Genomic DNA, 14,803 nt, shown 5'->3' on the forward strand with positions numbered 1-14,803 from the left:
AAATAGTAGTGGTCCAACTTTTTAAAGCTTCCTAGGAAAGAATTTACAATTATTATTATTATTATTAATATTATTATACTTTTGTTTAAAAAATCCTTCATGTGCCTCTGTTGGCAAATATATATATATATTTCTTCTGTAAACAGTTAACCACATAACAAAACAAAATAAAAAATCCATATTTTCATACAGCTACTATGCTGATGGTGTTATGTAAACAAAAAGTAGTGTGCAGCAGCATCTCACAATAGGATTTTTCCTTTTCCTCACAAAAACATGTAGGGAAATATGTCCATTATAAATTATTCAAAATATTGAAGTTTATAGTTTTGAAAAGATATGGCTTTCTGCCCTCTAAGTTTTCCTCAACAAAAAAAAAAAAACTTATAGAAGCAGAGGGGTACAGTTTTCCTTGGGTTTGATTTGTTTTCTGGATTTGTCTTTTGATTTTTCTCGGTGAACTGGAATGAAAATGTTATTAGAAGTCCAGCACTTCTCAGAAGACAAATGAACAGAAAATGTCAAGATGAACTTACATCTCTCAAGGTGTAAAAGAAAGACGTAAAAACCAATGGGAGATATATTGATAATGAAAGCTGAAATTCTGTAGACAGACAGACTGAGGGTTTATGCAGGAAACATCATCTGTTCATCCAAAATTTTAGCTGCTCTTGACACTTTTGTATTTTTTGAAGTTTCTTTATTTAGTCTTATGCTCAGCCCTTGTTTGAGGACTTCTCTCTAGTTCTAATTTTTGACATTTGCTTGCTCCTGAGAGGTCTTTATCTGCTGTGTCTCCTGTTGGGTGTTGCCTTGGGTAACGCACTCAGCATCCACACAGCTGCATTTCTCCACGTAGGTGTAGGAGTGATCAAGGGAGGTTCCATCACTGCACATCAGAGTCACCTTTCTCTTGCTGGTCTTGATTTCCTGACAACACGAGCATTTGTGCACCATGGTGTTTGTTGTTTGAGAATATCTGATAGAAAAACCAATGAGAAAGATTCAGAATTTATGCGAGAGATAATGCTGCCCCTCTCAAACATTACAAGCACGCAACAGAAGTTGCGTGCTTGCATGTGGGACTGTTGCTCAATATTAGCATTCTTACAGTATTGTGGTGAAATGCAGGTAACTTGCTTCTCATTGTAAAAATTTATGACTCTAAGTCTTCATTAAGGCACAGAAAAAGTAAAGAATTATTCCAGATCACATAGTGAGCCAGTCCAGTGAGATAATAATGAGAAATAACCTCAATTTTAAATGGGCAAAATCAAAATTTCGATCTATTCACTATGATGCTGAACAGGCTGTTGAACACTGAATCTTGAGATAATCAAGCTAGCACAATATCATGGTAATTAGCACAATGGAAACAGTTGATGACTGAGTGGATGTTGGACACATCAGAAAAACACTTGTGATTTGTTTGATGTAACTGGTGTAAAGACTAGAAGACAAGAGGCCACCATTATCTTTTATGCCACTTACCGTGAGTAAGCATCACAGCTGCCTTCACAGTATGTTATCTCAACAGGTGCAGGAGACACACAGCCGTTATAGTTGATGACAGTCGTCGTATTGTACTTCATACAAACTGAGGTCATCACAAAGCAAAGGAAAACAGGTTAAAATGCATGTGCATATAAATAGATAGTTGTGTATGATATGACAGTTTGTAACTGAAAACTAAGGAGGATGGAACAGAAATAGAAAACTAAGTCACAATGCATTTTTCTTTTAATTGCTGAGGGCCAAATGAAGACTTGCTGTTTGTGTTATCAGTGGATGAAACTCTCCTTTTTCTTGATTCAGAATGCAGAAATTAAGAGCATACTGTGGTAACTGCTCAATGCACACCCATCTCTCAGAACTGGCTTCGCTCTCCTCCTTAAAGAGAATGTATCTATGGAAATTGGAGAGTAGTCATAGTCCTCACCCTCCCACAAAAAAGCCAGCATTTAACAGTAGGGGATAGGAAAGTTCACCATCTATTTCACTGGGACCTAAAATGCGTAGTGGAAATGTCCTGTTTCTTTTCCACCTGTTTTCTTTCTCACCCCAGTGAAGCAGTGAAACCAAACCTGGTCAGTTCGCCTCTTCTGTCTATGTACCCATTGTGCAAAACGGGCTTACATACCTAACCAGGCACGTATAATCAATACTTTTAACAAAATTATTATTACTTACGTTTCGGTACTCTTCGGCACACTAAACAGCAGCCATCATGAGATAGCTGGATATCATCCTTAAATGGGAAAACATAAAAAGATAACTCAGGTTTCATATCTGCATGCTAAAGCAGACTTTTCCTGCTTCCTGATTTTCTCTGGCACCATAGACTGTGTATATTTTTGTATTGCCATGGAATCTAATTTCAAGCAAGGCTAAATATTAAGGGCACATAACTCTTATCAATATTAAAGTCATGATGTGAGAGTTGAAATGGAGGAAAACCCTCAGTTTAGTAGTATAATTTCAGCAAGCAATAAAGCTCCTCAAACATATAAGTCAAAATATTGTGACCACAGTAAAGGTGAAGGGTTAAAACAGACAGGGTAACACAATGAAATAAGTGACTTGCCAGAGGCTGATTTTTGCTTCTAGGTCACTTGACACTTTAGGAATCCAAAATATTATTCTGTATATTTTTCTCTAATTTCTGATCCTCAGTGAGGATTTTTATATCACTCATTTTAATGTTGACTTGCTTTTCTGAGATAAAATTTGACTGGGACTAGGTTCAGAGAAGATAGAAGGAGAGCTACTTCCTGCATGATGCTTCTGCTAGTTATTTTCATTGGACACTATGATCCTTCTATCACTGGTGTTAGGCACTGCAACCTTTCCAAAAATGAGAACTGGAAGAACAGTACTTACTGGATCACACTCATCATGGTTAAAGGCAGGACAGCTTGCCTCTTTGATTACTTGAATGTACTGGTCAGCATGTTTTTCACATGTGTAAACAGTACAGTTATCACCAGGTGGATTCCAATGTTCTCCTTCCTGAAAGTAGTCAAAATTAAAACAAATTAGGATCATCTTATATAAAAATGAAACAAAAGCCCTCCAATGTCTTATTGTTGCTATATATAGTAGTTTGATTATTCCAAACAACTTCCTTGAATTTCAGCTGATAATTATTTGCCATATTATCATACCGTTATTAAGTGTTTTTCAGTAACCAAGCGAAGAGGTTCTATTTTTATATGGATATATAGGTGCTTTTTTGTGTGAATAGGGTAAGTACGTGGACTCATTTGGAAAGAATGACTTGCATTTCAATGGTTTTGTCATTAGAATTTATGGATGTGTCAAAATGCCTCCACAGATAAAATTATCCTTTGAGCAAAATAGGTGCTATACTTTTAGAACTGAGGCAAACAAAAGCCCTTTGCCTCCACCTATGTATTTTCCTATGTTGATTTTTGAAAGCCATTGTTCAGTATCATAGCACAGTTGCTTCCAGAAATCTTAGAACTGGTGTTTTTTGGTGTAAGGTATTGTTTAGGCTGTGTGGAGATCGTCCAGCCCCTGCCTGAGTAAGCATTTGTCTAATATGAGAAAAGATGGAGGAAATAAATGTGGCAAATACAAGGAGAGGAAAGAATGGGAAGACTAGCAGAGTTCCCCAAAAGTGAGGTAAACCAGAGGTAATTACATGGAGCACGTGTGTAATGTTGTCTCCCACAGTCACTACGCAAGCTGCTGCCTTGCACGTGCCACAGCACTGTCCGGGTTCCACAGTGTATTTATAGCCCTATTTTGAAAGAAATAGAGAGACAATGGCATTAAGTCAGGTCACTGACCTGAACTGGTGGTTATTAGAGCTGAGAGGGGTAGGAATTTCTGGCAGCAGACCAGCACTCACCAGTGGGCAGTACGTGTCACAGATAACAGGCTGGCATGTGACCGCAAGGTGGTGAGGCCTTAAGGGAGAGGATTCAGAGCAGGTACATTCTTCACAGGGGCCTGATGGAACAGCAGCTCCAGGCTAGGGGAAGTTGGAAAAACCCATTATTAGTCAGTTAAAACAAGTTGCTCTGTGTATACACGTCACAGAAAATACAAAGATGAACTATGTATAGGCTAAGCTATCCATAAATACAATTTTGGTTGTTTTATTTAAGCAGAGTTTCTGGTTTGGTAATATCGATTTTGGAATAAAATTCTACTAATGTAGAAAGGAGAACAGAATAAGATTTTGCTTGTCCAGAGAGTGTTAACCTCAGCGAAATAATGAATAATGTTTTATCTCAAGCTTTCCTACAAAATATGGACCATGATAGGTGTCTCAAAAACACTGCACTGTGAACTAAGTGAGGGTATATTTTTATAGTGAGTAACTCTGTGTACTTACTGCATAATAGGTTTCGTTGACTACACAGCCCTGTCCTGTAAAGAAGGAAGAAGGAGGTGTAAGTTTTAGGAGACAGAAATGTATGAAAAAACTTCTGTTTCATAGCTTTGTAGGCCCTTTTTGTAAGCCTGTGGCAGTGGCCTTAAAACACTCATTCATGACAAGGCCCAGTATGATACCACAGATAACTTGCATCTCTCTCTTATAAGTTTTTTGTAACTTAGAAAAATACAGAAGTAAATACCACATGAGGAGGGTGCACAATACTTACTGCATTCAAAGATAGGACAACAGTTTCCAGGTGGCATTATTGTGATTATTTCCTGTCCCTCTAAGCACAGGGGTGTGATGTCAGTGCAGAGGCTTGTGTTGCAGTCTGTTTCATGTAAGAGAATATAGAAAATAATAAGCTCAGAATTTTTCAATTAAAGCAATTTTGTTTTACATGAACTTCTGAAGTCTTCCCATGGGGTAGATATGGTGTTTACACAATAAACAATAAAGTTTAATGACTAATTCATTCTATATGCCAAGGTGTTTTCAATGTGATTGGGCTTATCCCATAATCTTTGTGAAACAAAACACTGAGAAAAACAGAGTAGTAATTGCTGGAAAGAGAAAATTTCAAAGAGAAATTTGTACTAGTGGGGAAATCTGATGACTCTCTGGTCTGATAACTGTTTCTGGAACTTTCCTGAGCAATTTTTAAATAGTCAGGACTATTTTTTAAAGTTAATTTTCCTAATACTGGTCTTTGAAAGGAAATAAAAATGTTTTAAATGGGTTTTGAATATTATTTCAGGTAGTGGCAGTATTAAAGACTTTCAATGTAAAATTACAGGAGATTTTCAGTTACTTTTCTATGTCTAACTATATAAAATCTTTTAATCTTTAAATTTGTTATCTTTAGGCATTTACTGTATGCTCTGCACGAAGGCTCTAAAAAGCATTATGACATCAATGCAAAGTATTAAAAAATGCAAAATTATTGCTGTAGTTTCCTATTCCCCACGATAAAGAACTAAGACAGTACTCACAGCACTCAGTCCTAGTACAGCATGGATCTTCTGGTATTGGTATATCAACAGGCATGTAACCTGGTTCTTCACAAAATACTTGCTGTGTCAGAGAACATTCGTGCTTTGTACACTTCACCTTAAGAGTATTTTTGTCACAGACACATTCCCGGCAATCTTTTGTCCATTTTTCTCCTGGCTAAATAAAAAAGGAAAACACAGACAAAGGAAAGAAAATAATTAAATATAAAATTAAACCAAAATAGTTTTATTTGCTTCTAGTTAACATATTCATGCATATAGTGACAACTGATTTTATCAGCTTTTTCATATACTAGACTCCATAGAAGACCCTCAAACTGCTTGTTCCGGGAAGACATTGGAGGCCACTAATGGTTCTGAGTTCACAAAGTTATTACTTTTTATTTGTTAATAGTGTTAGTATGAGAGTTACAGGAGTTCTTAAAGGAGAAGTGATTGAGCCTCACATCCATTTTTTAATAAGAGATGATCATATGACATACTCATTTTCACATTAGGTTGCTGATTTCTGTGCAGCTGAGGAACTAAGAATGCAAGATATGAACATGATAAGCAACAGGTAAACTTTGTTATCCATCTCTCTCTTCATTTCTAGTAATTTTAGCAAGCCAAATTTGTGGAAATAAAATAAACATATATGCCTAACTTCCACTACTACCATTTCTCTCTCTCTTTTTTTTTTAAGTTTTTTTCCCTGTATGTGACATTAATGAAAGAATATATTTTCACTTATTGTTAAATTTCTTAGGGGTGCTCTAGTACTCATTATTTTTAAGATTGAAAGTGAACAAACATTTATGACAAAGCTTTGGTTCAATGGAATACTAAATATCATCTTGTTTCAATTGTCTGTGCTCATTAAGCCACACTCATTGTGATACTCACCCATCTGGACATTCCATTTGGTTCTCTGCAGACTAGAGAGAAAAAGAGACAAACAAATGAATGGGTATTTACACCATTGAAAACTGACAAAGGAATACATATGTGCAGTTTCAAATAAAAATACTAAGAGGATAAAGCTAACAAGAAAATGAACATGCAGACTAATTTTGCTGAACTGCAGAGTTCTACCATCTTGGTGAGTCTTATGTAAGGAAGGATGATGGGGAAAAAAGGGTATATTGACTATTATTCAATTTGTAACTGGGGACACTTAGGGAAGCTGATGTGCAATGACCTGATCATGTAGAAGATGACTATAGAACTCAGGCCTCCTGACTAACAATCCCTATCTCTATTTATTCCTCAAATTAGCTACAGATGACTTACAGCATTCAGAGACACAGATGTTGCTCTCTGCACGCAGGAGTGTCATTCCTTCAGGACAGAAACAGCCTTCAGTTACTCCATAGCCAGGACGCTCATAGCTGGAATGGGAAGAATATATGGGCTTGAATACAACACTTTTGTGGTGAGGCAGAGGGCAGAGCAGCATATCATGCCAGATACAAGAGACACAAAAAATATACACTTTCTGAAGGGCAACAGGAAGCACCTGTTCCTAGAGCTGATTGGTATTTATAAATCTTGAATAAGTTCGTGAAATTCACAACACATTTCACTGTGAAACAACTCAAATTTCTGAGGAAAGTAGATAGATAAGAAAAATATAAGCAGGTGCTTCAGGGTGGGGTGTTTTGTTTTTTCATACCTTTGGTCACAGGTAACTGGATTAATGGGCCCACATGGCTTGTATACCATGTTTGATGGACAGCTGAATGCTGTATGGAAAAAGACAAAAAAAAAATTAAAAATTGACAGTAGATGCATTTTTTTCAGAAAAAAAATTACTACAGCTTTGCCTTCTTAATCTGCAGCTTCTGTGAGAAAGGACCCCACTGGGTTTTTGTAGACAATAACCAAGTGTCAGATACAAGACGTGTTTAGCAAATAAAGCACTAATTTCTCCCATTTATCACACACATTTTGAGTCCTGCAATACTTACAACATGTATTGTTGGTCATTCCTCTCCAGTCAATGCAGACACCTCTAGCAGCACACTCTGTAGCATATATCTCCAAACTGGAACACTGCATGAATTCATCGTCTATGCGACATCCATCAAAAACACAGCCTTTGAAAAATGGTTCTGGTGGTATCACGGTATGACATTCTGCAAAAACCCTGCAGACAGTAAAGAAAGCAACCCCCTTTTCTATTAATGAGCCATTATACAAAGTCTGTTCCTGTCAGACAACACTTTCCAGTTAATACCATGTGACTCTGCTTCAGAAACAAAGGTATTATGAGAAACGAAATCCTAGGAATGGCCAGTAAGCTGGGAGATAGATTCAGGAAAGATTAAGAAATCTGTAGTGCCTTTTTTTCCTAAAGATGTTAATGGTCATAGTATTTCTGTATGTGTATGCAACTTTTTAGTGGCTTGACACCAGAAATACAGTGTAAAAGGCAACTGCACTACATTGAGAAAAAAGGAATGAAAAAAGTAGCAATAGAAAATTCACACATAAAATAGCTCCAAACTTACTAGATACTACAGAAAGCAAGTATAAGAGGGCTTTTATAAGTAACCTTGTCAGCCTACACAGGTATAGGACATACTTCAGACAACAAGCCTTTGCACTTTTGGAACTCCATATTTTAGGTAAAACGTACAAAGAAAGAGACATTTCTCAGCTGTTTGCATCTGCTTTCTTCACCTTTTTGGTAAATGGTTTCTCTATGATTTGTACTGAAGACCCACTTCAAATTTAGAGTTCAGTCTTTGCTTAATACTTAGTGAACAAATTCTGGAAGTATTGCATCCAGGGAGTATTGATTTTAGTGCTCCCTGCATCCCTGATTTTCTGACTTTACCTCTCCTTGCTCAGTTATCTTTGGCATGCAAATCATTAAGGCAGACCAGTTTCTTTTGCAAAGGCCTTTTACTATATATATTCTGTCATTGAGCTGACATTTTCAGTTATTATCACATGCTAAAGCTATAGCTGCTATTCTTCTTGTAAGATACTGAGACAGTTGTGTCTAGAAAAAATGAATTTGTTTTCTTACTCGCTCAAGATAAGTTTGCAGAGTGGAGGTGTTTGACATTGCGGCTTTGGTGGAGGTGTGGTTATAGCTGGTGGTATTGGCACTCCATGGCATGACTTGTTGTTGTCAACAATCCAGTGATGAGCCATTTGGGGACAGGAGGAAATTATCTTACCACTTGGTAAGCGGCATTCATCTTCTTTATTGTTTGTACACGTTCCTGGAAGAGACAAGGTGGGTAAGTCTCCTAAGCCATGTCAGAGATACATAATACATTCCTAGGCTGATATGTTTAGGTGTGATGTGCTCATGAAATGCATATTTTGCTGTGCTTCCTAGGGAGCACTTTCTCTAGGTTGAACTTTAGGTTATGGAAAAACACACAGCCCCAAAGAAATATTGAGCATTTGACATCCTACAGTGGTTGAAGAGCAAAACTGTACTCATTTCCATTTACTGCTGTTTAAAAATCTCTGTCAATTGTAAGACTGCATAGCCAGAGTGGGTGAGCATAACCAAGGTAGGGGGTGGGGAAAGAGGACTCCCTCCAATCTGTGCAGCCTTCTTACCACATTGTCCTTCGGTGTTGTTGCCAAATTTGCTGTATGGGAGCTTGACAGAGAAAATCAGACCACTAAAGGTGATGACTGCACCAATTTCTTCTATTTCAACAATCATATTGATGCCAAGAGTGGAGAAAGAAATGCCGTCTTTTTTGAAGCCTGGTCCAACAATCTTTTTGTTGAAGTACATCTGAATGCAGGGTTAAAAAAAAAACACCAAATCAAAACACCACATCAGAATAAGCACTGCTTCTGCCTGATTGTTTTAAATAATATATTTTCTAATCTTCATAATTATGGATAAGTCCATATTGTTGTTCATCACATCCAGTGCCCATTGACATCCTAATGACAGCATATATTTGCACTGATATCTTGGCTTGTATTGCTATATTGCTAAAATGTGATAATAATCCAAGTGGCCTCTACATACTGTGTTTGTGATGACTGTATGCTAATACACAGTATTCTGTGCATATAACTCCAAGTATTTTCATTGTATCCCTCATGATTATGTGCCTTGGAAACATTTTTCATATGAAAATATGTGGTAGTTTTCTTTAGCTACAGAAACATCCTTGCCATTATTATGTGATAATTTTGCCGGATAGTCCCCCCATCTCTATATTACATAGTAATTGACATAGGAAGAGTTGTCTGAATTCAAAATTAAGTCAGATGCCCTTAGTGCCAGTTTTATGTAGTAGTGATCATATCTATTTGTTAAAACTTTCAATTTGCAGCCAGTATCTTATATGAGTTAAAAAAGGTAAATTATTTGCCTAATAGTTTTTTGTCAGAAGTTATTCTGCAGCTCTCTTCTCACTGAATCAGGCTAAAGCATGAGTTAAAATTGTCAGCTACTGTTTTCTTTCACAGGGAACCAACGTGTGTTTCTGACTAAGAATTTGGCATGGCACTGTAAGGCGAGAGTGCCTATTCAGACAAAATTTTCTCCCTTTCTATAGATTCTCTAATCAATGAATAGATTCGCCAGTGTAAGAGTGGGACTATCTTTTCATTTTCATTGGTTTGCCAACACTACTTTGGATCATGAAGGTCAGGTGACAGTCTAAGTTACCCCTTTTCTTCAGCTATACCTCTCTTCACTGTAGGAAATTGAAGGGGGAATCGTGTCAGGGCCGTTTTGTGCTGAAGTTCCATATGCAGAGAAAGCAGTCATCCAGCAGATAAGGGATACATATCCATCTTCCCTCCAGGAGAAGATTCCTGCTTGCAATTTGCGTTTGTGTTTCTTCAAAGTGTGCTTGTTTACTTAAGTGTATGGCACAATGTACCCGTTTTCATGAAATATGAATTTTGTTCTTGGCATCCAGTGCAATACTTTTCTTTCCCCCTAGTGATACCCTCTGCCCTGACCACCTCCATGATGTGATATTCTAACAGACTGTATCTCAAAATAGCATCAGTAAGGCTTATAGACACTATTTCTTTTTTGCAAAAATAGAAAAAAAGTATTTACCACATTGGTCATCACACCATTCATGAGTTGACGAGTCAGCACCACTTCTGCAGATTTGTAGAAAATAATAATAGATTTAGGGCAGGAGAGTCCATCTTTTGCATCGCAGTAATAATTGTCAATGTAAACACGGAAGTTGTCATATCTAGGGACAATCTGTTTCACCAGGACGTAAGTGCAGTTTTCAAGGAAGGTATAATAGGTTCCATCAAAAGTAATGTAATGAGGATCACCCCATCCACTACACACACCTGTACAGAGAAAATATTTGGAAGATTAAGATGACAATTTAGGTAGAAGAAAACTTAAAACCTGAAGATTATGCAATTTATAGATCAACCCTAAGAAATGAAAATGCCCATATAATCTGTGTAACGCTTGGCCTTTTTTCTTTTTTTTAAATGTTATTCCTGTATCTAATGATGCTTACATTGACACTCATATCGGTAACAGCATCCATTTTCATCAGGTATCAGCATTGGTGGATATTTGTTTGCACAGGTAATTTCCTTTACTGGTGGGCAGTACGTTGGTACTACATCTATATTGTTGTCTCCATTACAAATCACTTCTGTACAGTTGGATAATTTGAATCTTTCTCCAGGCTGCAAAATGAAGAAAAAGCTTTTTTCAAAAAACTCTGTAAACAGGTATAACCTTCACTCCTCTTTTTAGATTTATGCTGTCTTTCCAGTAATGGTAGTGTTGGAAAGGAAATCAATGTGTGTTACTTCTCTTCACTTTTGGTATTAATGACTTTTAATGGCAACTACAGGTATTCAAAATTCTGACCACGTTATGGGAAACAAACCACACTTACTTCTCTGAAACTAAAAAAAGACTAAAATGAAAACTTTCACTGAGAGAAAAAAGTTGTCAATATTGTACAGGATTAACCTTTTTAATGTTAAAAGGAGATGGAAGCCTTAACTACACCTGTTACTTCTGCATGAGGAACTTTTCTGGAGCTTGGGGACATGTATTAGGTTACAGGAACTGCTTTCCTCTATTCTGTGTATAGTGTACTTCATGGTCAACAGAAAATAATAAAAAAAATTTAAAGGAGTATAGATAAAAGGGCAGGAGAATGGAAACAGATACAAGCATTTACTGAATCTTAAATATTTCCCTTTAGTGAAAAAAAGATACATAAGAAAACCCCTTCTATGATGTTAGTGAGAAGATACCTTACAAATGCAATGCACAAGAGAGTTTTACTAAAAACAAAGTAACAAGAAAAGAATATTGTCACTTGCTTTAGCAGTATAAAAAATTAAAAGTCAGAAAAAGGAAAAATTCAAATATTATGTCCTATATATTTCCCATCATTAGCAAAATAATTAAGACAATCAGCACATGTAAGGTTTAAAGACTACAAACTCTACCAATCAGATACCACCCAAAAAATAATATTATTTCAACAGTCAAAAACGAACATAAAAATAACATACTTGTAAAGGAGGATAAAGAGTAGAAACACAACCATGAAAAGCAGGACGTGTAGAAGTGGGAGGCAGAGGAGCTGCTGTTGTTATTGTAGACCACTCAGAGGAACTGGTAGCTGGCAAAGTAGTGACAGGACAATGTACAGCATGTCGTTCAATATTACATGTTGGGCTACAGATGGCATAAAATCGACATCCGTCACTATCAATTCTGTTGTAAATCAAGTCACCTGTAGAAAAATGAAAAAAGAAATATTAAAAGAATAAAAAAAAAAAGGAAGGCATAAGAAAAAAAGAAAAGTATTATGAAACCACAGAAACATGAGCAAAAAACAACATAGTGAACAAAAATACAAATAAACACAAAGGTGCCAAAATAACACACACTAACCAGGTGAAAAAATAGAATCACCAATCTTGCAGAAACATGGTGTAGTTGAAATCGGAGAAGTTGTAGTAAAGAAGGGACCACTTAGGGTAGTAATGGTGGATGGGCTAGTGGTGGTTGAGAGGGTGGAGAAAGGGCAGTTGTAGTTGGGGGTGCAGCAGAGCACACGGATCTTGTAGTTGAGGCACATCTTGAATTTGCCCGTCTGGTCCTCGTTCTTGCACACCAGTCCAAAGTGGACGTCGCACTGCACGACCTGCCCCACCTGCTGGATAGCAACGTCGGGGTAGTCCTCCGCCCGGCACTCGATCTGCTTTGGCTGCCGGCAGACCTGCTTGCCGGCGGCACGGATGTGCTGGTAGGTTTCGAAGTCTCCCTGGCTGGGCCCCGAGGAGGGGAAGTCGACGTCGAACCACTCGCTCCAGGTGCACACTTCGGGTTCACAGGGGGTGGTGGAGGAAGTTGTCGTAGACGTCGTCGGCGTGGGGATGGTGGTGCTGGTGGAAGTGATGATTTCCGTGGAGGTGGGGCTCGTGGTGGTGGAGATGTACGGCGTGGAGGTGGAGGTGGTGACTGTGGTGGTGGAGGACGGGATCGATGTGGTCGTGGTGCTGGTGGTGGGGCTGGTTGTTATGACGGGGGCTGTGGGCAATGAGCAGTTGTAGTTGGGGGTGCAGCAGAGCACACGGATCTTGTAGTTGAGGCACATCTTGAATTTGCCCGTCTGGTCCTCGTTCTTGCACACCAGTCCAAAGTGGACGTCGCACTGCACGACCTGCCCCACCTGCTGGATAGCAACGTCGGGGTAGTCCTCCGCCCGGCACTCGATCTGCTTTGGCTGCCGGCAGACCTGCTTGCCGGCGGCGCGGATGTGCTGGTAGGTTTCGAAGTCTCCCTGGCTGGGCCCCGAGGAGGGGAAGTCGACGTCGAACCACTCGCTCCAGGTGCACACTTCGGGTTCACAGGGGGTGGTGGAGGAAGTTGTCGTAGACGTCGTCGGCGTGGGGATGGTGGTGCTGGTGGAAGTGATGATTTCCGTGGAGGTGGGGCTCGTGGTGGTGGAGATGTACGGCGTGGAGGTGGAGGTGGTGACTGTGGTGGTGGAGGACGGGATCGATGTGGTCGTGGTGCTGGTGGTGGGGCTGGTTGTTATGACGGGGGCTGTGGGCAATGAGCAGTTGTAGTTGGGGGTGCAGCAGAGCACACGGATCTTGTAGTTGAGGCACATCTTGAATTTGCCCGTCTGGTCCTCGTTCTTGCACACCAGTCCAAAGTGGACGTCGCACTGCACGACCTGCCCCACCTGCTGGATAGCAACGTCGGGGTAGTCCTCCGCCCGGCACTCGATCTGCTTTGGCTGCCGGCAGACCTGCTTGCCGGCGGCGCGGATGTGCTGGTAGGTTTCGAAGTCTCCCTGGCTGGGCCCCGAGGGGAAGTCGACGTCGAACCACTCGCTCCAGGTGCACACTTCGGGTTCACAGGGGGTGGTGGAGGAAGTTGTCGTGACGCGTCGTCGGCGTGGGGATGGTGGTGCTGGTGGAAGTGATGATTTCCGTGGAGGTGGGGCTCGTGGTGGTGGAGATGTACGGCGTGGAGGTGGAGGTGGTGACTGTGGTGGTGGAGGGACGGGATCGATGTGGTCGTGGTGCTGGTGGTGGGGCTGGTTGTTATGACGGGGGCTGTGGGCAATGAGCAGTTGTAGTTGGGGGTGCAGCAGAGCACACGGATCTTGTAGTTGAGGCACATCTTGAATTTGCCCGTCTGGTCCTCGTTCTTGCACACCAGTCCAAAGTGGGACGTCGCACTGACGACCTGCCCCACCTGCTGGATAGCAACGTCGGGGTAGTCCTCCGCCCGGCACTCGATCTGCTTTGGCTGCCGGCAGACCTGCTTGCCGGCGGGCGGATGTGCTGGTAGGTTTGAAGTCTCCTGGCTGGGCCCCGAGGAGGGGAAGTCGACGTCGAACCACTCGCTCCAGGTGCACACTTCGGGTTCACAGGGGGTGGTGGAGGAAGTTGTCGTGAGGCGTGGCGCGGGTGGGGATGGTGGTGCTGGTGGAAGTGATGATTTCCGTGGAGGTGGGGCTCGTGGTGGTGGAGATGTACGGCGTGGAGGTGGAGGTGGTGACTGTGGTGGTGGAGGACGGGATCGATGTGGTCGTGGTGCTGGTGGTGGGGCTGGTTGTTATGACGGGGGCTGTGGGCAATGAGCAGTTGTAGTTGGGGGTGCAGCAGAGCACACGGATCTTGTAGTTGAGGCACATCTTGAATTTGCCCGTCTGGTCCTCGTTCTTGCACACCAGTCCAAAGTGGACCGTCGCTACTGCACGACCTGCCCCACCTGCTGGATAGCAACGTCGGGGTAGTCCTCCGCCCGGCACTCGATCTGCTTTGGCTGCCGGCAGACCTGCTTGCCGGCGCGGCGGATGTGCTGGTAGGTTTTGAAGTCTCCTGGCTGGGCCCCGAGGAGGGGAAGTCGACGTCGAACCACTCGCTCCAGGTGCACACC

The 14,803-nt window shown here is 40.7% G+C and overlaps 1 protein-coding gene across 1 annotated transcript in view; it reads right to left on the bottom strand.

Moving 5' to 3' along the window:
- Window positions 1–747: 747 nt before the first annotated feature.
- Window positions 748–14,803, bottom strand: part of MUC5AC (mucin 5AC, oligomeric mucus/gel-forming) — a 45,675-nt gene continuing 31,619 nt past the window's right edge. The window contains 24 exon segments of the mRNA XM_030949089.1: window positions 748–979; window positions 1,492–1,597; window positions 2,191–2,248; window positions 2,881–3,009; window positions 3,665–3,763; window positions 3,875–3,997; window positions 4,364–4,398; window positions 4,635–4,739; window positions 5,401–5,578; window positions 6,307–6,338; window positions 6,694–6,791; window positions 7,076–7,145; window positions 7,371–7,549; window positions 8,438–8,636; window positions 8,986–9,169; window positions 10,463–10,713; window positions 10,893–11,067; window positions 11,914–12,137; window positions 12,299–13,803; window positions 13,805–13,955; window positions 14,020–14,228; window positions 14,293–14,615; window positions 14,618–14,754; window positions 14,757–14,802. Of these exon segments, the coding sequence (XP_030804949.1) occupies window positions 748–979; window positions 1,492–1,597; window positions 2,191–2,248; window positions 2,881–3,009; window positions 3,665–3,763; window positions 3,875–3,997; window positions 4,364–4,398; window positions 4,635–4,739; window positions 5,401–5,578; window positions 6,307–6,338; window positions 6,694–6,791; window positions 7,076–7,145; window positions 7,371–7,549; window positions 8,438–8,636; window positions 8,986–9,169; window positions 10,463–10,713; window positions 10,893–11,067; window positions 11,914–12,137; window positions 12,299–13,803; window positions 13,805–13,955; window positions 14,020–14,228; window positions 14,293–14,615; window positions 14,618–14,754; window positions 14,757–14,802 (4,848 nt within the window).

The sequence above is a fragment of the Camarhynchus parvulus genome, chromosome 5, assembly GCF_901933205.1.
Source record: "Camarhynchus parvulus chromosome 5, STF_HiC, whole genome shotgun sequence".
Lineage (NCBI taxonomy): Eukaryota > Metazoa > Chordata > Aves > Passeriformes > Thraupidae > Camarhynchus > Camarhynchus parvulus.